Source organism: Carassius auratus, chromosome 6 (assembly GCF_003368295.1).
Source record: "Carassius auratus strain Wakin chromosome 6, ASM336829v1, whole genome shotgun sequence".
Lineage (NCBI taxonomy): Eukaryota > Metazoa > Chordata > Actinopteri > Cypriniformes > Cyprinidae > Carassius > Carassius auratus.
The window spans coordinates 9,011,323-9,032,166 of record NC_039248.1 but is presented as its reverse complement, the minus strand read 5'-3'; the positions used below and the strand labels follow the sequence as shown (position 1 = coordinate 9,032,166).

Genomic DNA, 20,844 nt, shown 5'->3' with positions numbered 1-20,844 from the left:
TCCTGTATATAAAACGCCGTGAACCGGTGCCCTTCTAAACATTGTTTCCACGAAGCAGCGGGGACGAGCACAAGCTCTCCCACACAGTCAGTCCGCGCCTGAACACGTTAGCTCTTTATAACAACCTGGAAGATGAGGAACAGTAGCTGCTTTCGAGACGGACAAGACCGCGACGGGACAGGTAAGACATGACATCTCCCCTAAACCGTGTTTCTTTGCGGCCGGTCAGTTGTATTTGTCACGACCAAATGAAACTGCAAACGCTGTGTGCCCGCGGAGAATGTGTTGAACAAATACATAATTATTGTGTCTCTAACAATGGAAACAACATTGTTACGTGAATACTGGATTTTTTCAGTGATTTGTTGTCAACTTAATTTTGTGACCACTCATAATGTACATTATTATTATACAGCTATTATATTATTCACTTTATTGATTTGTTGTTGTAATGCAGACTACTAATGGTCAGGGCAAAGTAAACTGAATCGATATTTCAAACAAACTAAATGTTAATTTCTTGAGGAAATGAAAGGGAAATTGAAAAATTAATCGACAAACTAATTTATTTTGTTTTTGCAGTGCCCAAACATATGTATTTTGTCTCTTGCTGAAGTAACTTTATATTATATTCAAATATAGTTGCAGTATGGGTTAAATGAGAATTTGCAATGATCAAATGTAGACACTCCTAGTCTTATTATGGGATAAGACAGCTGGCATGAGTATGCACGCAAGAGAAATCAGTCAAAGTGATGGATGTTAGAGTGGGCCATGAGAAATTTTGGGAAGCCTTTTTGTGTGTGTGTGTGTGTGTGAATGCCTTTCACTGTCTTAGATAAAACTGCATGGTATTCATGCTTGGCTTAGTCAGAGTTGCAGCTGCGCTGTCACTCGAAATAAAACTAAACCATGATACAGATGTTACTTTTTACTGTGTGTAAAACCCCGTTAATATTTTCTGTTTTGGTTTAGTTTGAGATAAAAGGGTGGACATGGGTTTTCAAGCAGATTTTATTAGGGTGTGTCAGTAATGACCCTATTGGTGGGTGGGTTACTATGGTTACACACTGGCAAAATATTTTAGGCCTTTGTATAAGTGCTAATAAATCTTTCTGTGCTCTGTGACCCATGCTCTTAATCTCTTTCTGTGTTTATCTGTGCTTCCCTGAGATATCTGCATCTTCCTTCTATTTGTTCCCTCTTTCCTTCTGGGTATATCCTCAGAGAATTGTTCCTCTTGTGGTTTCTCTTTTCCCTCCTTATGTTGTTTATTTCTTGTGCATGTGGCATGCTCTCCATCCCCATCTTGCTTTCTCTCCCTCTATGGTTATCTGTGTGAAAGTTCAGCTCCATTCCTCCAATCCCATTTAAGGATTCAGGTCTGGCATTGTTTTACATCTGCGTTTGTGTATATGAGTTCATGTGTCATGTCTAAGGAAATAGGCCTAGTATGTTGTATGTGCAAAGTCTGCTGCATCATTAAATGCATACTTGATGCTTTTTCAGCCCACTTACTCTCACACAAAATGCTCTCATGCCCTCATATTTTTTTTCTGAGTTTAAAAAGCTGTGATGTCACAGGCTGCTGTGTGGGCGGTTGACATCTAGGGGAAAGGGAAAGGAAAAAAATCTATTTTTGAAAAGCACAATGCTTGATATTACTCAGAAAAGCATCATTTATGTTGTTCATAACTGAACCCTTAGTCATGTAACAAATTAGCTCAAAAGGGAAATGTATATACTTTATTACAATTAATTATGATTAATTACAATTCTTTCTTTCAGCTGCCAGTAGTAACTGTAACAGAATTAAATTGCCATCAACTAATCTGTTCGTCTAGCGAACTTTCGAAAGGATATTTTCATGGCCACAGAAAATATCTTTCCTACAGTATAAATGCATTAGAGCATGTAGCTAGATCAGAGTCGTAAATGGACATTATTCACAGGCAGTGACAGAATCAGAAACTCATGTAGTCTGTGCACAAAACTGTATTAACTAAGCACTAACACACATAACTAATCTAAACCAACAAACATACAATCATTCAAACAAGTTAAATGCAGCTATGGAAAAGGAGTCAGTTAACCTTTGAGTTTTACAACGGGGTCTATAGCTCATACTAAACTTCTGTTTCATTTAGTTAAATGTACGATACTTGCATTGCCTTGGTCGTTGATGAGTGTCTGGATGCAGTCTCCAATGAAAGTCTTGATGGTTTCAAGTTTCTTCCCAGGTGGAAAGTAAAGAAGTGCTAAGAGAGACATCAGCTGAGATCCTATAGGATCTTTGTTAAATGGAAAAACTTAAGGGTTCCAGAAGAGTCTGAATCTAACAGAACTACAGACAGGCTGTGTCGAGTAGGGCTGGGAATCGATTCCAAAAATAATCGATTACTCGATTCTGAGGCGTTGGGAATCGAGAGTCGATTCCAAATTAAGGCCTATTTGCACAGGATTATCTAGGGACTTTTGAAATTAACCCCCCTACCACCACACACACACACACACACACACACACACACACACACACATCTGAATGTTGTGTGATGCATTCGCACAGGATAAGAGAAGCCTGTAATTTTACTTGAATTTACTGATTTATCTCCCAGATACCCGGATGTCAAGGCTTTGAGTGTCCCATTCTATGGTCCAGATGGATTAAAAAAATAAATAAAATTAATATAGTTTCTTGCGCTGTATCATTTACATTCCACCATGTTAAAATATCATCTCGAGCTTTATGCTTGATTTATTTATAACACATTCAAACCTTTTCAGCTTTCTTTTTTCTGCAAATTGTATGGTGTAGCAATATGATAATAATGAGCACCCAAAATACTATCAAACACTCCAATGCAGCTCCATTTTTCGCAAAAGATGGATAAAAAGGCGCACAGGAAATAAAAACCTACAAAAATGATATACGACCCGCCAAATCAAAGAGATGTCAAATCGCACAGAACCAATATTATCACAGGTCCTCTGTGTTGAGCGAAATATGGTAGGTCTTTTGTGTGGGAATTTATACTTTACAATTTACAGACATGGCTGATTCGCACTGGATTAAGATTACAGACAACCTCAGCAATCCTTACAAATGACTGGAGGTCACTAGGTGATACTAATCCCATGCGAATAGGGTTTAAAGCATGGTATTTTTTCATAGAGACCAAACATGGTATACGTGAGGTAACATTAACTAGTGGTCTATCATAAGCATGCATAAAACAGTGTACAATACATGAGACCATATACAAGGAGGTAATAATCAAACACAAAGACATGGGGATATGCATGATAGGAAAGTCAAATAAAAATTTGTTTAGGAATAAATGAAAGAAGTCATTTCCTATAGCAGAATTAAGTGTGTGTGTCAAACTAAAGAGAATTTAATGGTGACATCTTTTCCAAAATGTACATATTAAAAAACATCTGATCATAATATTCAGTAAAACAGCATTGGTTATTTGACTGATGTTGTTAAAGACTTGTACTTGTTCCTTCTGAACTTGATAATGTTATCTGTATCATTTTTTGTAATTATGAATAATTATATTGACATAAATTGTATAAATACAACAAATTAGCTGGTCGTTATTTTTGTTGAGATGCATTATAAAGAGCATGTGGGGAACTATAAGATTGTATAAAGTATAAAACGTATAATAACATATATTATTATAGAATATTTTTTTATACGTGGGATCCCAGATTGGCTGGCAGCCTGAGTGCTGGGTCACTGGTTATTTAATGAGATTACAAACTCCTTGATTATATTTCTTTATCTTTTGCATTCATTATCTAAATGGACCTGGGCCCAATTCAAAAAACATCTTAAGGCTAAAAGTAGCTTGTAACTTGTAACTTTCTTTAAAAAGTTTAAAAAGTTTTATTTCAGGTGTCATTACGTCTGCATTGACTCTCGATTAGAGCTATTTTGTCCACACCCACTGAAGTAACTTACTCTATTTGGTTTCTACAGAGACTCATTTGGTGCACATCATTCTCTCTCTATGAAACCTGTAAACCGCATTCACCGGTTCTAACTCTAATTGACATCAATTTGTCCCTCTAGTCTAAGGAGATTAGTTCTCCTGACCTGCTGACTTGAGACTCTTCATCACCTATTTTATTTCTTTGCAATCTAGTTAAAAATAAAAAGGTGATTTCACTTTAAGGTTTACTCAAAGGCATTCTATACATAAACACACAATATGATTCATTATTCAACCACAAGATGGCCCTATCTGCCCTGTTTGTCATGTTGAACCATCGTCTGCTGAGGATATCCTAGGACGAGTCAGGATATCCTTAGTCCCTGCAGCAAAAAACCCAAAACAAGGGGAATTTTTTTTTAATTAATAATAAAATAAAATAATTAAAACCATGTTAAATACTTGAGCTGACCTTTGAAACTGTTTTATGAACAAATATAATTTGTGGATATGAATGTAAATGTTTTTTAAGTTGACCCATTGGACTGGAATATGAAGGAGAAGTAGCAGAGAACAAGAAAGGACAGCAAGTGAGAACATATGGGAAGCATATGGGAACTGTCTAAAAAGCTAAATCTGGTTAAAAAACTAATTTGAATGGATAAAATAAGATAAATAAATAATTCCCATACTTGCATTTGTACTGTTACATTATTTTAAAGATGTATACTGTTTTATTTACTATTATATTAACACCATTTTTTTATGGTGTAGAAACAATTTCCAATGCTTGCAAATTTCACAAATAATTACAAAGAAACAGCAAACAACACATTGAATTAAATGTAAAGTTTTACAAGTATCTTGTAAAACTTAATCCAAAATTATTTTTTATTGAATAATAAAAAAATATTTTATTTACAACTTTTTTTTCCAGTGTAGTAAAAATATAGGTGTGTCCAGACTTTGGTAGTGTACATTTGCTAGTTTTGTTGTATCATAAAATCGTATATATATATATATATGTGTGTGTGTGTGTGTGTATATATATATATATATATATATATATATATATATATATATATATATATATATATTAGCTAATGTTTATGACTATGTAATGGCTAAAATATAAATGCAGTAGGATAAATGTATTATTATGCCTATAGTAAACTATGTTTATATACATGTAATTGCGCAGATATCTCAAACTAAAACACCCATGTATGAGTATAGAAAGCATTTTTGTTGAAAGCACAACAGACCTGCTTCTGTTGGTGATCCTATACTTTCTATGTACATATTTATAGGGCAAAGTTCTTAGTAATATTATTAAGGTGTTTGGTGTCTAAAAAGAACAGAATGTTCAAGTCCGTAAGATGTTTGCCCCGCTGTGCTCCTCTCAGCGCACGCCTCCTCGTGCAGTCTCTCTGCCTTTCTATTGGTCGATTCCTACGGTCGAGGGGCTTTGATTGGACAAAGATATATCAACATTCACGAACCATGTGCACTTCATGTGAACAGTAGCTGCAGAACTGTTTTTCTCAAACCTCTGCAATCATTTAGGAGATTTTTGTTTACCCACTTCCTCATATGTTTTTTCTTTCTTTTTTTTCTAGTTTGCTCACACCATATAGTAGTTTTACGGTAGATTAGATACAATGCAGTATTTCAAGTGTAAATTGTGTCATTTTCAGCGATGGGTGCCCTCTAACCAAATACTAATATAATGACAAACAACCCTTGTTAAACGAGTATAACATATTCTGAGAGTTACAACGGTTTTTTAATATGCAGTGAACCATGGTGAATGTATGTTTGAAGTGAAGATGTATACGTGCATTGTGGAACAATAAAGAAGGACATTAATTATAAGACACAAATTATTAATTAAAACGAATTAATTAGACATCAAAAGCATAGAGTCATGTTAAAGTTGTCAGATGACGTTTCTTGTATAGCACTCGCATTGCTCTTTAATTCATTTTGATTGCTTCAATTGTCCTCATTTGAAAGTCGCTTTGGATAAGCGTCTGGTAAATGACTAAATAGTATGTAAATGTAATGTAAATATAATTCTTCAGCTTAATCAATATTCCGTTTAAAATAAACTGTTTTAGTTATAGAATAGTCACTAGGGCTAAGTTAATCACATTTTATTTGCTTATGTAATTTGGTTTTTAATTGTGTGATGGTTGTGATTATGCTGGTATTTAATTATTGTCTAATTATGAAACATTCACATTAATTTTTAAATATATGCTTAATTTTCTAAAGAGGGAGTGGGATTTTTTTGTGTGCGAGTTTTCTGCTGGTATTACGGTACAGTCGGTCATTGATACCGCTCAGCCGATATGACATGAGACATCCCACCGCCAGCAGCTCAGTCCGCTCAGTATCAGAGAACAGCCGATCAGGTCTGAACAACCGGGTCATGTTAATACAGACAGGATGAGCTCCACAGAAGATGTTATAATGGCGATTCCCAGAGAGCTCACACAAAACCCACTGCGAAAAATATGGATGCCATGTAAGAATGGGCTACCGGATAAACACATTTCTCAGAAAAGAGGTAACGTTATGCTTGCTTTCTATAAATGACTAATTTTAACAACTAACAATGTGGTTAATGTTACATAAATCTATGGGGTTCATTTTTGTTGAAGTTGTCCCAAACGCTCTCATTTTTATTAAATCCCGCATTATTTACGAAGTTGCATGCACGCGCATTTATAATTTATCTCTGCTGTAAGTACAAATTTAGCAGAACTCGTGTGTGTTGTATCTTTTAAGTGTCTAAGTCACCATCTGGAGTAAAAGAATGCTCTCGGGTGCGGAAGTAATGTTAATGGTGCATGTTCAGTATTTCGCAAGAATTTCACCATATGTGCTGTTTTATTGTCTCATTTAATGATTTATTATGTACTTTTTAAGAAACATATTTGTAAAAATAACATGATCGATGCTTTGTAGGGTTGCATCTAGTTCAAGCACTGTAAGTGAACCCAGTGAACCCGGGCTAAGTAAGTTAACATTAGGCGCAGCTACTTGTATTAAGACGGGAATGATGCAACCAGGATAACTTACATCGAAACCCGCTCAGCCTCAGATGTTAGGTAAACTACAATAAGCTACATTGGAGCTTTAAGATTAACGCTGTAACTTAGTATTATCAACAGTATATTTTCTCCCAGTGTCTCTTAAGCTTTGTTTAAGAACAAACTTGCAAGCGTAAACACTGAGTGTAACGTTATATGAATAACACGTCCAATGAGTCCCACAAAACCGAAAGTGAAATCCGTATTCTCTCCCTCCGTTTGCGTATTTACTTAATTTATCAGTAACAACTCGGCATCACGAGCATATCAAATGAATACGGTAGTTTGTACCGCGAGATACCCAGCATAGCCCGACTATTTTTTTCAGACTGGTACAGTAGCTGCGGTCATTGTGTTGCGTAGCTGGTGTCCTATTGGCTGAGCCCTGGCTGTAGACGTCTCTGATTGGTCAATGGCGCATAAACATTCGCTGCCCATGTGTGCAGCGTGTGAGCAACAGATTCCTGATGCTCTAAAAGCTCATGTTGATCATCTCATTGTTACCCTGATGATAAACATCATGACAGAGAATGGGACCTAGTGTTTGTCATTTTGCTCCTGCTTTGATAAACCAAACGAAATAGTTCATTACAGTATTCTAATTTATTGATTATATATTTCCACACTAAAAATCTTGGATGATCCACACTAATAATCTTTAGATTAATTACATTTTATATATATATTCGACACTGTTTCTAGATCACCAATCAAATAAAACTGACATTGATGTTTATCCTTTTTGAAGTAATTATGGAAATTTTAATATTAATTGTGCAGCATGTTTTTCTACCATATTTTTTTTTTAATGAAAGCTGTTTTAATGTGTTTCTTCCCCCTCAGTTTCCCTCAGGATTTAAAAAAAACTTTAAACACATGCTATCCTATCCTATTTGGGTGAAAGTGGTGTACCTTTGTAGTTTTATTCCCTCTGTTCAGTGAAGTGGTGTGGGTGGGATAACAGGTTGTGGTCTGACTTTAGGCATATCCTCTAAATTCCTCAGGGCCTGTTGCATTCAAATGGGGAAAAAGTAACTGTGCAATAGTTGAGGGTTTTTCCAGATCTCTGTGGCCCCAAAGCTGCTGTCATACAAGATTTTAAGAGGAAGTTTATACTCTTTTAAAGAGCAGGTTTGCTGAGCGAGGCCATTTCTCAAAGACTTGTAGGGATTATATGCTGATTTTTGTGTAATTGTCTGATTCATTTTGACCTCCATGAACCTGACACTGAATGAGCTGTACGTACTCACAGCAGGATCCATCTTTAATTAGTCAGCAGAGATTTGATTCTTCTCTCAGATCACATGAGCTCTCAGTATCTGAGGAACATGATTGACGAGGAATCAGCAGACATTGAGAAGAGCTTGAAAACCAGAAATAAAGAATTTCAATTGGTCAAATACAGAAAACAAAACCATGAATAATATGCATGAGGAGGACTGATGCAAATATTTAAATTAAATAAATGATCCTCAGAAATTATTTGGTTTATGCTTGTATCTGGTTGAAAATGAAGGTGAAAAGTAAAAAGCCAAAGACTTTAAATAAAATTTAACAATATCCAGAATACATTGCTTTCATTGAATTAGGAAATGTAAAAAAAATCTTCAGAGGCTGTAGAGACGCTTTGTGAATGTTCCCCCAACTAACAATAGACTGCATGATTTGCTCTGACAGATTATTCGTACCAAATGAAAACAAAACAAAGAGAGTATTCACTCTCTGTGCACATAAAGCTTATATTTACAGACACATTTTCATTCTCTGTCTCTCTGTGTCTTGGCAGTTTGCATGACCAACTGTCCCACTCTCATTGTGACTGTTGGCCTGCCAGCGAGAGGCAAAACCTACATTTCTAAAAAACTCACACGCTACCTCAACTGGATTGGTGTACCAACAAAAGGTACAGTAAAATGCACTCATAGTCCAAAACATTTTTACTTCCAGTATACTGTGACTAAATCGGTGTATTTTTTGGCAGAATTCAATGTGGGGCAGTATCGGAGGGAATGTGTGAAAATCTACAAGAGCTTTGAATTCTTTCGCCCTGATAATGAGGAAGGGCTGAAGATAAGAAAGTAAGAGTCCGCATGTTTTCCATTTGTTGATGCTTGTTTTCATATATCTTTGCTGTTGTTGTGTATTTTGTGTTGTCATATGACTTATTTAATTTCTGTTTTTAGGCAGTGTGCTTTGGCTGCACTCAATGACGTCAGACAGTACCTCAGTGTTGAGGGCGGCCAGGTTGCTGTGAGTAATTTTGCATTCTCATTCATTTTATCAGACTAATTTATACACTACATTTCATTAAAGCATGCACACATTATATTGATCGAAAGTGACATTTACAACATTTATAGCATTAAAAGTAATGTATTTCAAATTAATGCTGTTTTGAGCTTTCTATTCATCAAATAATCATGTTTTTCACAAAAATATTCAGCAGTTCAGAGGTTTTCAACCATCACAATAATAGGAAATGTTAATTGAGCACAAAAAGTGTTAATTGGTCACATCAAAAGTGACCCTAAAAGTATAATGTTACAAAAAAGTTCTATGTCAAATAACTGCTGCTATTTTTATTTGCTCCTTTTTATTTTCTATTCAACAAAAAATCCTAAAAATATTAAGCGGAGCTATTGTTTTCAGCATTGATCCTGCTAAGAAATGTTTCTTCAGCATCTTTAGAATGATCTTTAGAATGATTTCTGAATGATCATGTGACACTGAAGACTGGAATAATAAAGCAGCGAATTCAGCTTGGCCATCACAGGAGTGAATTACATTTTAAAATGCATTAAAACAGAAAACATCAGTCTTAAATTTTAGTATTGTGAGTTTTAGTATTAATACATGGTGAGCATATAGCCTTTTTTCTCTTTTTCAAAAAGACTGAATCTTATTTAGGAGTGTTGAATTATTTTTTTAATTTTTTATTTTTAGGTGTTTGATGCCACAAACACAACCAGAGAAAGAAGGGCCACCATCACGAGATTTGCAGAACAAAATGGCTATAAGGTAAAACACAACGTTCATAAAAAAATGGCAATATTTTTTATAGTTAAGTGTCTCTTTAACACTTTATTTTACTACCCTCAAGTCTCCATTTAATTTAATTAGGTGTTTTTTGTGGAGTCTGTGTGTGAAGACCCCAGCATTATTGCAGAGAACATTGTGGTAAGGCAATGTTTAAAAATCGACACTTGATTCAAACTTGTAGTACTCTGGTGATTTCTAATTTAAGCATTTTTCTTCAGTACATTAAATATTATTATTTATTAAATTATCTCCAGCATTAAGTTCTCTTTTTGTGTGTGTTGGAGAGCAGCAGGTGAAGCTAGACAGTCCGGACTACACTGACTGCAACACTGAAGAAGTCATCCAGGACTTTATGAAGAGGATCAGATGCTATGAGAAGAGCTACCAGCCACTGGATGAAAACCTGGACAGGTCAGAAATCTGATTTAATTCCTTTTCTCTTTCTTAGAATGTGATAATGTATTCTATTTATGTTTTTTACATGTAGCTGCTTTAATGCTACATGTTTTGTCTTTCAGAGAGTTGTCATACATTAAAATCATGGACGTGGGTCAGCGGTATCTGGTGAACCGTGTACTCGACCACATCCAGAGCAGAATCGTTTATTATCTGATGAACATCCACATCACACCGCGCTCTATCTACCTCTGTCGACATGGAGAGAGCGACCTTAACGTCAGAGGTCGCATCGGAGGGGATTCAGGCCTGTCGCCCCGCGGTAAAGAGGTGCGTGATGCTTTAGGTGTCTGTGAAAGAGTGTCTACAGCATTGGTCATTTGGATTTCATTACCTCTTTCTTTTCTCGTATGTTGTAGTTCGCTCAGTGTCTAGGGAGGTTTATACAGGATCAGAATATAAAGGATCTCAAGGTGTGGACGAGTCAGATGAAGCGGACCATTCAGACCGCTGAGGCGCTGGGTGTAGCGTATGAACAGTGGAAAGCCCTCAATGAGATTGATGCTGTAAGTGTCATATGACAGTGTTTTCTTTCTAATTCCATTTGAAAGTACCAGTGTAGTGACCGTCAGCATGTGTGCAGGGTGTTTGTGAGGAGATGATGTATGAGGAGATCCAGGAACATTATCCTCTGGAGTTCGCCCTCAGGGACCAGGACAAATATCGCTACCGTTACCCTAAAGGAGAGGTGTGTTGAAAAACTATATTTACAGCCAACTACAAAGGAACCTCATGAAATCTTGAGAAAACTAAACGTTCCCACTCTTTACAGTCTTATGAGGATCTTGTCCAGCGATTGGAGCCAGTCATTATGGAGCTTGAGCGGCAGGAGAATGTGTTGGTTATTTGTCACCAGGCTGTTATGCGCTGTCTGCTTGCTTACTTCCTGGACAAGAGTGCAGGTGTGTAGTTGGGGACATGTTATGGTCAATAAAATATTTACGTATTGTTATCTTTAACCTTTCGTTTGCCCTCCAGAAGAGCTGCCGTACCTGAAATGCCCCCTACACACAGTCCTGAAGCTTACTCCTGTGGCCTATGGTGAGAAACTGGTCTATCTTGTACATTTTAGGAGCATGTGTACAGCCTTATAGTTGGTTAGGTGTGGGCAGTCGTGGCCTAATGGATAGTGAATGCTATCAGACAAAATACTGTGTCTCATGCACAATGTCAGGTCTTCTCACTTTTTATCAAAGCTTTTTGTAAGTAACATTCTGAGGTCATTTCTGTTTTTTTTTTGTACTATCCCTTTAAGAGCACATTGACTCTACAAGAGTGGTGACATGTTGTTCTGCATTGTCCTGTGTGAAACAACAAGCACTGACAGTAAAAATTATTGAGCGGTTCAACACTAAGAAAAGAACAAGGAGTGCTGGCATGAAAGGGGTGGTTGATTGCGATTTCACACTTTTTAACGTTAGTTTGTAATGTTGCTGTTTGAGCATAAACAATATCTATAAAGTTGCAGTGCTGAAAGTTCAGTGCAAACAGAGATATTTAACTCTGAGATATTAAGAGTCTTTTAAATTCTGGCAGTTTGATGCCTACAAAAACATCTGGTAAGACTACAACGAGCTTCTTCCCAGGTCCGCTACGTCAAGTGGCCAAATAAACCCCGCCCCCGGGAACACGCAACAAAGGGGGCGAGGACAAGTTCTGCCGCTTTAGAGAAGAGAAAAAGAAAACTAGGTGTACACGTAAAAATCTGTGCATATATGAATCGCAATTCTGTTTCACAATTCTAATGGATTCACAAGTTCCAAAACCAATGTTTTAAAGCAGCGGTTCTCAATCCTGTTCCTCACGTCCCCCTGCTCTGCCACTCTCTCTCTCCATCTCTCCTTCTCTCATTCAGGTCATCTCCAACAAACGGTTCCATTTATACACTTTTTTTCACAAAGCAATGAGAAGTGTTATACATGGATGCGCGTACGGTTGCTGTGCTGTATTAAAGCTTTAATCAGAATAAACCCGTACGTAAAAAGCTAACAGTTACAGAAGCAGTAGCATTTACAAACAACAGTGTATCTAAATGTATGAGACAACAACAAACAAATATACCATTAAGAGCCGTGCTTGCACAGCTTCTTCATTAATATTCTCCGCATCTCAGTCGGCCTCAAATTGATGAGCAATATAGAGGACATCATTGTTTACAATACAACCAGAGCACATTCTGAGCTTGAGAGGGCTGGGATGTTCAGACGCTCTCAAGGCGGTTTAGCGAATCACAACACACTGAGCCAGCTGACCAATCTCAGCCCATAGCGTATTTCTTAGGGAGGGGCTTCATAATAACATTAAAAAAATCAAGACATTTGTCAGAGAAGGGACAGATTGGTGTGGAATAAAGGTAAAAGATTTGAAAAAATTGAGCTTTAAAAAAACCAAGCATGAACACGTTAGACTTCACCTAATAAATACAATCAAGCCTAGGGAAAAAGCCAAAAAATCGAAGAGTGTTTTGATGAAAAAATATTTTATAAAATATTTAAAAATATTTTCTTGAGAGAGCTCTTCCCCCTGACCTTTTATCTGTCGAAGAGTGGTAATTACCTGGAAACATAATTCTTGGAATGTACTTGAATATAACCTAGATTCTGTCCTGCATTAGGCTGCAAAGTGGAGTCGATCTATCTTAATGTGGAGGCGGTGAACACACACAGAGACAAACCGGAGGTGAGAAAACCAATCATTTCACATATATAAATATTCATTCTAATGATATTTGGAAAAATAATAAAAGAATTCTGTTATAGAATGTGGACATTTCCCGTCTGTCAGAGGAGGCGCTTTTCACTGTTCCAGCCCACTACTGAACTATGATGTCACATCCTGTACATCAGCAACACTCCATCAGGGTGCTCCATCCTTTTTAATGTGATTCCTCTCAATGGTTTCTGAGTGTTTAGAAACGCTGGGCAGAAGTCTGTTATGAGTCCTGAAGATGAGCATCTTTAGGCCTCATATTTGTATTATCCTTTCATGTATTATCTTCTCAATTGCCACATAGATGACTGGAATCCAGTTATTGATTAATAACCCTAGTGTTGGGGTGCGAGTGTGTGTGTGTGCGCGCGCATACACACATGTAGGTCTGTGCCAGCAATAGAGGCTGGCGTATAGCAGATTTGAAGGCGGTTCAAGTTTTCTTACATTAATTTTCTACTGAAGATTTTTGCTGGAATCATTAACATTTTGTATATGAGAATAAATAATCAGTTCTGGTGTGTCTTTTCCACATACTGGATATTTAATGTTTTATTACTATTATAATTATTATTTGCTTCTTGTGTCTTCACCTTTTATTAAGCAATATTTTACATTTCAATCATTCACACACTACAATTTAAATTAAGTGCTTTGGCTTTCATCGAGCACTAAATGCTATTCATAAAAAACAGAATACAAGACTTGGGTTAAAAAAAGCATAACTGCAGATAAATCAGTGCACATGAACTTTACTTTCGTACAGTGTTAAAACCATTGGGATATTGCAGCTCCTTTCACAATTAGGATGCTCAAAATGTAGCAAGGAACTTTAAAATACATTACCTCTGTTACATTTCCAGAAAAAAAAAGCCAAATTCACTGTTTACATTTTTAAAGTCTTATTAAAATAGAAGGCTGTTTTTCTGCATGTTAAGTATACTTGTACTTTTCTTTAATAACTTTATTTTTTGCACAAAGAGTTTACATTCCTAAATCTCAACTATAGATTTGAAGTTCATTTGTGTTTTTTTTTTTTACTCTACAGTCTATAGCATATATGGAGATAAAGTGAGTGAAATGTTTTCATCTCAGTTATTATCATGTTACAAGGACTGTATTTCTCCTTCTTTCTTTCTTTCTTTTATTTATTTTATTTTAAGAGCACTTCTGAGAACCGAATATTAAGAGCTCTGATTCTGTAATTTAATCTGTCCTGTGGGTCTCCGTGATCAGTAGGAAAGATTATAATAATGCGTGTGAAGCTCATGGTTGTCAAATTTGATGCACAATGTCACATTTTCTGAAAGTACTGTCATTAAAACATTCTGTCATGACCCGAGTTCGGAATTATTTATACATACTGGGGTCTTTATAGCAGAGGTGTTCCTATAAAGCGAACCCATCTTTAAAGGCAATTTAGTCTCATTCATTATTAGTTCTAGAAATTTGTAAGTGTAGGGGTTTATTAAATCTTCTGTCCATCTTAGCAATAGAAATTCCAAATAAATATACAAAAGAAAAAATACATAAAAATTTCACACACTATAATAGTAATCTCAAACACAATCCATTCTGATAGAAAGGTGCAAAGAAATCCAGAGTGACATAATTCCTTGAACCACTCTGAAGGCATCCTATAATACTACACTCATACACAGTGCAAAGATTTTTTTCTGAAGTGATCACGTCAGTGCTTAAAAAACTGAATATAGTGCCTCATACAGCAATGAGGCTCAAAATGTCATGATTGGAGTCCTTGAGTGTACATATCCATGTATGACCAGATATGACCTCATGACTATGTAAGAGTCAGTATTAAGATGATAATTTTAAGGCTGTTATGGTGTATGCTTGAATGAGACTCCATTATGTCAGTCAGGTCTCAGGCCCCACCTCTCATGCCGGCTGCTGTGGGTTGATGTTCAGGTGGCCGGGGTTTCCTAGCAGACCAATCCGCTGCTTGTGTTTCCTCTGCTCAGTCATCTGAAGATTGCCAAAAGGGATGAGTTCAGACAAGCACCATTAACTTAGAAATTCACACCTCATACCACAAATTGCCAGCTTATGACACATCTGGAATTTAGGTGTAGTACAAGCATTCCTATTGTTATTAAGAATAATTTGGCAGCCTGTGTATACATGCATCTTTACCAAACTAGTCAAACACGCACCTGCTCTTTGAGCTCTGTGAGCTGATTGGTCAGGTTGGAGACCAGCCTCATTGTGGACTCTAGTTTCTCCTGCAAACTGCGCAGTTCATTTTGTTCACCCTCACCATCACTGCTGACCAGTGACATGGCCCTCATACGTGGAAACCAGTCCAGATTGTGTTCCTGAATGGTGGTTAAAGAGGTCACGTTACTGATAAATAACATGAAAAGGACAAACCATGAATTTAATAATTAAAGATGCTTTGTGAAGAAAATGTGCAGTGGATTTAAAATACCTTAAAAAGCTATGGGGGAATATATATTGTATTTTGAGTTGACATATGTCTAGGATATATAAATATTAGGTTAATATAATTTTGGGTTATTTATTTATTCATTTATTTATTTTGGAATAAAGAGCATGATCCTTGCGTAATCTTCTGCTCTCATTCTAATTGCTGTAATATAGAGGTTATCCTCATTTTAATGTAATATGTTTTAAAATAATATGTCATTGATCATAAAAAAATAATTAAAATCACAGTGTTTAAATAAAATGATTTAGGGTCAAATTAAAATACAACAAAATTTTAAATATAACCACTAAAATATATAAAACAAAACATATTGCTTTAATTTTTTTTGTAATTTAATTTTACACTGAGAAGATGCTCGGAACTTAAAACACACACACACACACAAACAGGACTATATGTATGTATACACACACACCCACACACACACACACAATGGCCTAACAAAGTATGGAACATAAAATACATTTCAACATTTACTAATGCACTATTAGAATCAAAAGTTGTATTTGTTAACATTAGCTTATGCACTGTGAACTAACATGAACTAACAATGAACAACAGTATCTGTATTAACTAATGTAAACAAAGATGAATAAATACTGTAATGAATATTCATGTTAGTTAACACATTAAATGACACCATATTTTAAAATGTTACCAGTATTTTTTATTTGTGAACTGATGTTCAGCTGTTCTTTTTAATAGTCAACTTTTTTCATGTCATCATCATAAAAGCTCTGTAAACACTGCCACAAAGACAAAGATATATCTTTCATTTCATCAAGCTGAATGCTCCAAAAACTGATGCAGTCCTCATGTTTTCAGATCATTTCAAGGTTTATTTTGACGTGTCACAAAGTAATGGTATCTAAGTGGGAGAGTTGTTTACTTACTTTATGATTAGTCAATAACACTATCATTTTCTTCATTCAGGCTGAGTGGCTGGATTTATTGCATTAACCAATCACATTCAATCATAACCAATCATATCCAATTATAATGCAATAGAGACATTGCCTCCTCTCACAGCACGTTACACTGTTGTAAGTCTATGGACTAAAGGGAGGCAAGCCTCTGCTGTAACTTTACCTGTGGGTGTCGATGTTGGACAGTGGTACTTTATAAACACAAGTGACTTTTATACTTTTAATGCCATATTTAGTAATATTTGCAGTCCTCGTAAAAGCTTTATAATAATGTCATCATGTATGTTCTCACCTTGATCATCTGAGCGACGTAGCTCTCAGGGCCTGTGTATTCAGTGGAGTCCTTGACCCGCACCAGCACAATGAAGTACAGGTAATGCCACAGGTTGTGCTCTTCCTTGATGTGCTCCTCAAAAGTCACTGTCTTATTATCAAACTTATCCCTCTCCAGACCTGGGTGAACAAGCAGATAACCCAAAAAATAAATCCCCAATCACATGTGAAGGCACATTCATGTTTATTTGAGCATAACTCTGCAACTTTATCTCACCGCAGATGAAACATGTGGTCTTGAGGATCTCCTCTTTCCTCTGCTTCTCACTTCTCAGGTCAGCAAACGTATCAATGATGACACCAAAGATCAGATTCAACACGATGATGATCACCAGGAAGAAGAACAGAAGGTCATAGACGACGCGTGCGGCGAACAGACGCTCCTGCAAACACACATACAGGTTTTGCTTCAGGTTTTTATGTGAAAAATGAACTATTATTATAAATATATGCATGTGCGTACCCCTTTGGATGGCTTGCGCAGAACATCTCCAACTCCGCCACCACTCCTGAGACCGTGACTCAGTACAGTGATCATACACATCCACAGAGAGTCACACGCCCGCTCTACGTCATCTATAAACACACAAAACACACAACGGAGGACCTCTATTTCCAATCACTTCCAGTGTACAACTAAATGACAGATTAAAAAATATTGCCAAAAAGAAAAGAATTACATAATATTTAAATAATTGGATAACATGAAGGAAATAATCCGATAAGGGCTGTCCATTTGAAGTGTCATTTTAGTATTCATAAATTAATAATACGTAATAGTAATTAATAATTAATAATAATTTTAGTACATCAATCAATTAATATTGTTAATAATATAATATTCACTTAATAAAAGCAGATTTAATCATGCCCCGATGCTATTTTAAAAAATCACTTTTTAAATTTTTTTTTTTACTAAAAACATATATGCAATGTTTTACTTGTCTAACATAGACATATGCCAATTATGCTCAAGATAATTTCGTTTTTTTAACATATCATGCAGTAGTTAGGATGAATTTTACTACTCACCCTCCTCAACATCTGCAGTCGGACAGGAACCATTTTGCCCATTGCAGACCCCCTCAGACAGGAAACCAGAAGCTAAATGTACTCCCTCCTCTGACACACACAAATTCAAATACAAGAGAAATTATTTTCACACCCACTCTTATGACATTACTTTGTTATTTGCTTTGATATGTCTGTGTGAATGTGGGTTACCCAGAGTGCCGTTGGGGATGCGGTTCACCTCTAGAATGAAGTCATCCTTGAAGAACATATATCCAACAATGGAGAAGAGGTAGACCAGGATCAGGCCCAGAACAGCCGTCAGGACAATAGAGCGGCCATTTCGAGTCACACTCTTGATAACGTTCAAAAGAGTCTCTTCCCTGTTCACCAGGTCAAACAACTACAAGCACACAAATGTACAATTGGTTAAGATTAGTTGAAATTATTTTCTTCCTTCTTTTGATTCTATATGAAATGACTGAATGCAACATGAAATTCAGTCAATATTCGGTAAATATTTTAATTGAATTCCCTTTCTTTGTATTTACACATTTAGAAACAAATTTTGGGTTTATGTATGTGTTAGTAAAAGATGTGTTAGTGTAAGTTTTTCAAACAGACCAGTAGACTGTAAAAGAAGACGTGTCCAAAAAGGCCCAGAGTGCAGATGAGAAGGTACAGCAGATGAAACAGGAACTCCTTATCCATCACCATCACCCGGTAACCACGGGTAAATGTCCCGCGGTTACCCACAAAGCTCAGCATGAACACTATTTTATTACAAACCTGCACAGACACAAATGAATTCAGACTGTCACTAGACTTGACACCATACAAGATTATCAGTAAAGAAACCGTGTGTGAACTGAAGTATGCACTCCAAATCTAACCCTCACATGTGTATCTGTCTGAGTGTGATCTTACATTAAAAGCTCCCAGGAGTGTCAGCATATGCTGCAGCCCCACTGAGAAGCCCAGCTGCAACACACTGGAGATGACCAGCAACCGCACTGCGTTCGGCTTCGGTGACATCAACACAAACCCCAACGAGCCCAACAAACACACCCACAGCAACAGAGAAAGAGAAGGATCTAGTGAACCTGAAACACACACAGACCACATACAAGGTATAAATGTTCACGCAAGACCGGGATATTGTGAAAGAAAGCCTGACTCGTGAAGACAATACAGAGGGGAACTCACTTTCACTCATTATGTCCAGAGGGTAAAAGAACGCCACCAACAGATTAATGAGAACAGCCAGGTTAAAAGACACATTACTCCAGAACGACATGTTCCGGCTACACCAGTACAGCACTGGCTGTACTAAAAACAGAATTACAAGGATACATTTCAGAAAGGATGATAAAAAACGATCACTTTCAAACACTAGAGAATGAAAACACACATTTACCTCTTAGTTTTTTCTGCCACCGCATTTCATTGAAGAGGTCGTCTGCATGCAGGAAGAAGTCATTTATTTTACTGCCCTGTTCGTCTCTCTCTGTCCCATAGTACACACGCAGCTTGGACTCATTTGTGAGAAAAGAGCAGATATTTGGGACGGGAAACACGATCTGTTCCATAGTGCGATCCTGCCGGACTATCTATTTATACACAGACACATACAACAGCATAAGATGGGATTTTAAAAACAATACAAAACATGGAGCTGTTAAAATTGCTTGTGTGTTACCTCTATCTGTGCAGTGTGTTTAGTGTAATACTCCAGGGCCTGGTCTTCTCCACCTGGTTTCAGTAGTATTTGCAACTCCTTATTGTGACGTGACAGCTGAAATAGCAGGTTAAATCAGATCACACTAATTTAACAAATTGCTCTTAGATAAAGTGTTACATTTGGTATTGTGGTTGACTATCAAAAGCCCATTGAAAAGAACATTGCCGGGTCGCCTTCTGTGTGAAAGCAAACACGTCCCAGGATTGATTCCGGGATTGTTCCCAGGTCGGGGACCTAGTAACATTGCCGGGTTCAGTCCCGGAACAAGCGCTGTGTGAACAAAAGCCAGATCTAATGCCGTGTTGTAGCGGTGACGCACGTTAACGCTTAACCAGGTGTTTTGAAGGAAGATCAATGTTCGCGACGAAAAAAAATATGTGCAAACCGTAATGAAGCAGAGATCAGTTAGTTCCACACTTTCAGCGCTGAAGCTGAGATCGTTCGCCAGCTTAAGTGAAAGTTAACGTGGCTAGCATTTTCGACTCATACATTACACATCACGCCCTGATGTCACGTGTCTTTACGGGACCTTTACGGGTTGTGTGTGAACGCACGCACATATCCCGGGTAATCACTGGCAGTGTGAAAGTGCAAAATCTAGCAACCTGGGAACAACTGCCGGGACAAGTTAGCCGTGTATTTTCTGAAATGGCAGTGTTAAAGGGGCTAAAGTTGGCCACAGTCTAAATAAACTGTTCTTATGCAGGGCCCAAAACTGACAACTTCCAAAACTGAAAACTGTCTTTGGTAATTAAATAAAATGTTAATAAATATGCTTATCAGCCAGTAACAGAAAACGGTAATCTAACTCTTACTGACGGAACAGGTGTGCGTAATTCAAACTATACATCTGTTTTGACTTTTTTGCCACAGTGTAAAATTTACCATATATTGCAAATGAAAGTATTTATGAACGACAAATGTTCTCCTTATACCCTACACTGATAGAGGTGGGAAAAGTGTGTGTGTGTGTACCTGATGAGCAAGGATATAGATGTTGTGTCCAACATTGCGAGGTGAGGCAGCATGGTCCTCTCCATTCTCCTGTTCCTCATCCTCAAACTCTGTTTCCCCCTGCTGATAGGCCATTTTCATCACCTCCACCTTTAACATGAACATA

At 36.9% G+C, this 20,844-nt stretch overlaps 2 protein-coding genes across 5 annotated transcripts in view; one reads left to right on the top strand and one right to left on the bottom strand.

The window, feature by feature from the left end:
- Window positions 1-35: 35 nt before the first annotated feature.
- Window positions 36-14,408, top strand: LOC113094587 (6-phosphofructo-2-kinase/fructose-2,6-bisphosphatase 4-like). Of its 2 annotated transcripts, none has more exons than XM_026260190.1 (14): window positions 36-181; window positions 8,826-8,942; window positions 9,021-9,117; window positions 9,223-9,289; window positions 9,983-10,057; window positions 10,160-10,216; window positions 10,368-10,489; window positions 10,597-10,804; window positions 10,894-11,040; window positions 11,118-11,222; window positions 11,307-11,436; window positions 11,513-11,575; window positions 13,149-13,213; window positions 13,294-14,408. In XM_026260190.1, exons 1-14 carry the CDS (start codon window positions 133-135, stop codon window positions 13,351-13,353), a joined length of 1,362 nt encoding a protein of 453 aa, XP_026115975.1. In that variant the 5' UTR covers window positions 36-132; the 3' UTR covers window positions 13,354-14,408. The 2 variants fall into 2 exon arrangements, with proteins under 2 accessions (XP_026115975.1, XP_026115967.1); XM_026260182.1 differs by lacking the exon at window positions 36-181 and adding an exon at window positions 6,310-6,513.
- A 270-nt stretch (window positions 14,409-14,678) lies between these two features.
- Window positions 14,679-20,844, bottom strand: part of itpr1a (inositol 1,4,5-trisphosphate receptor, type 1a) — a 34,524-nt gene continuing 28,358 nt past the window's right edge. For all 3 annotated transcript variants that reach the window (XM_026260155.1, XM_026260161.1, XM_026260169.1), the window contains 13 exons: window positions 20,700-20,828; window positions 19,683-19,778; window positions 19,401-19,593; window positions 19,190-19,312; window positions 18,911-19,086; window positions 18,608-18,772; window positions 18,197-18,386; window positions 18,005-18,094; window positions 17,436-17,548; window positions 17,190-17,355; window positions 16,932-17,092; window positions 15,418-15,579; window positions 14,679-15,229 (listed from right to left, as the gene is read on the bottom strand). In XM_026260155.1, coding sequence (XP_026115940.1) covers window positions 15,143-15,229; window positions 15,418-15,579; window positions 16,932-17,092; window positions 17,190-17,355; window positions 17,436-17,548; window positions 18,005-18,094; window positions 18,197-18,386; window positions 18,608-18,772; window positions 18,911-19,086; window positions 19,190-19,312; window positions 19,401-19,593; window positions 19,683-19,778; window positions 20,700-20,828 — 1,851 coding nt within the window. In that variant the 3' untranslated portion in view covers window positions 14,679-15,142. The remainder of the gene's footprint in view (window positions 15,230-15,417; window positions 15,580-16,931; window positions 17,093-17,189; window positions 17,356-17,435; window positions 17,549-18,004; window positions 18,095-18,196; window positions 18,387-18,607; window positions 18,773-18,910; window positions 19,087-19,189; window positions 19,313-19,400; window positions 19,594-19,682; window positions 19,779-20,699; window positions 20,829-20,844) is intronic.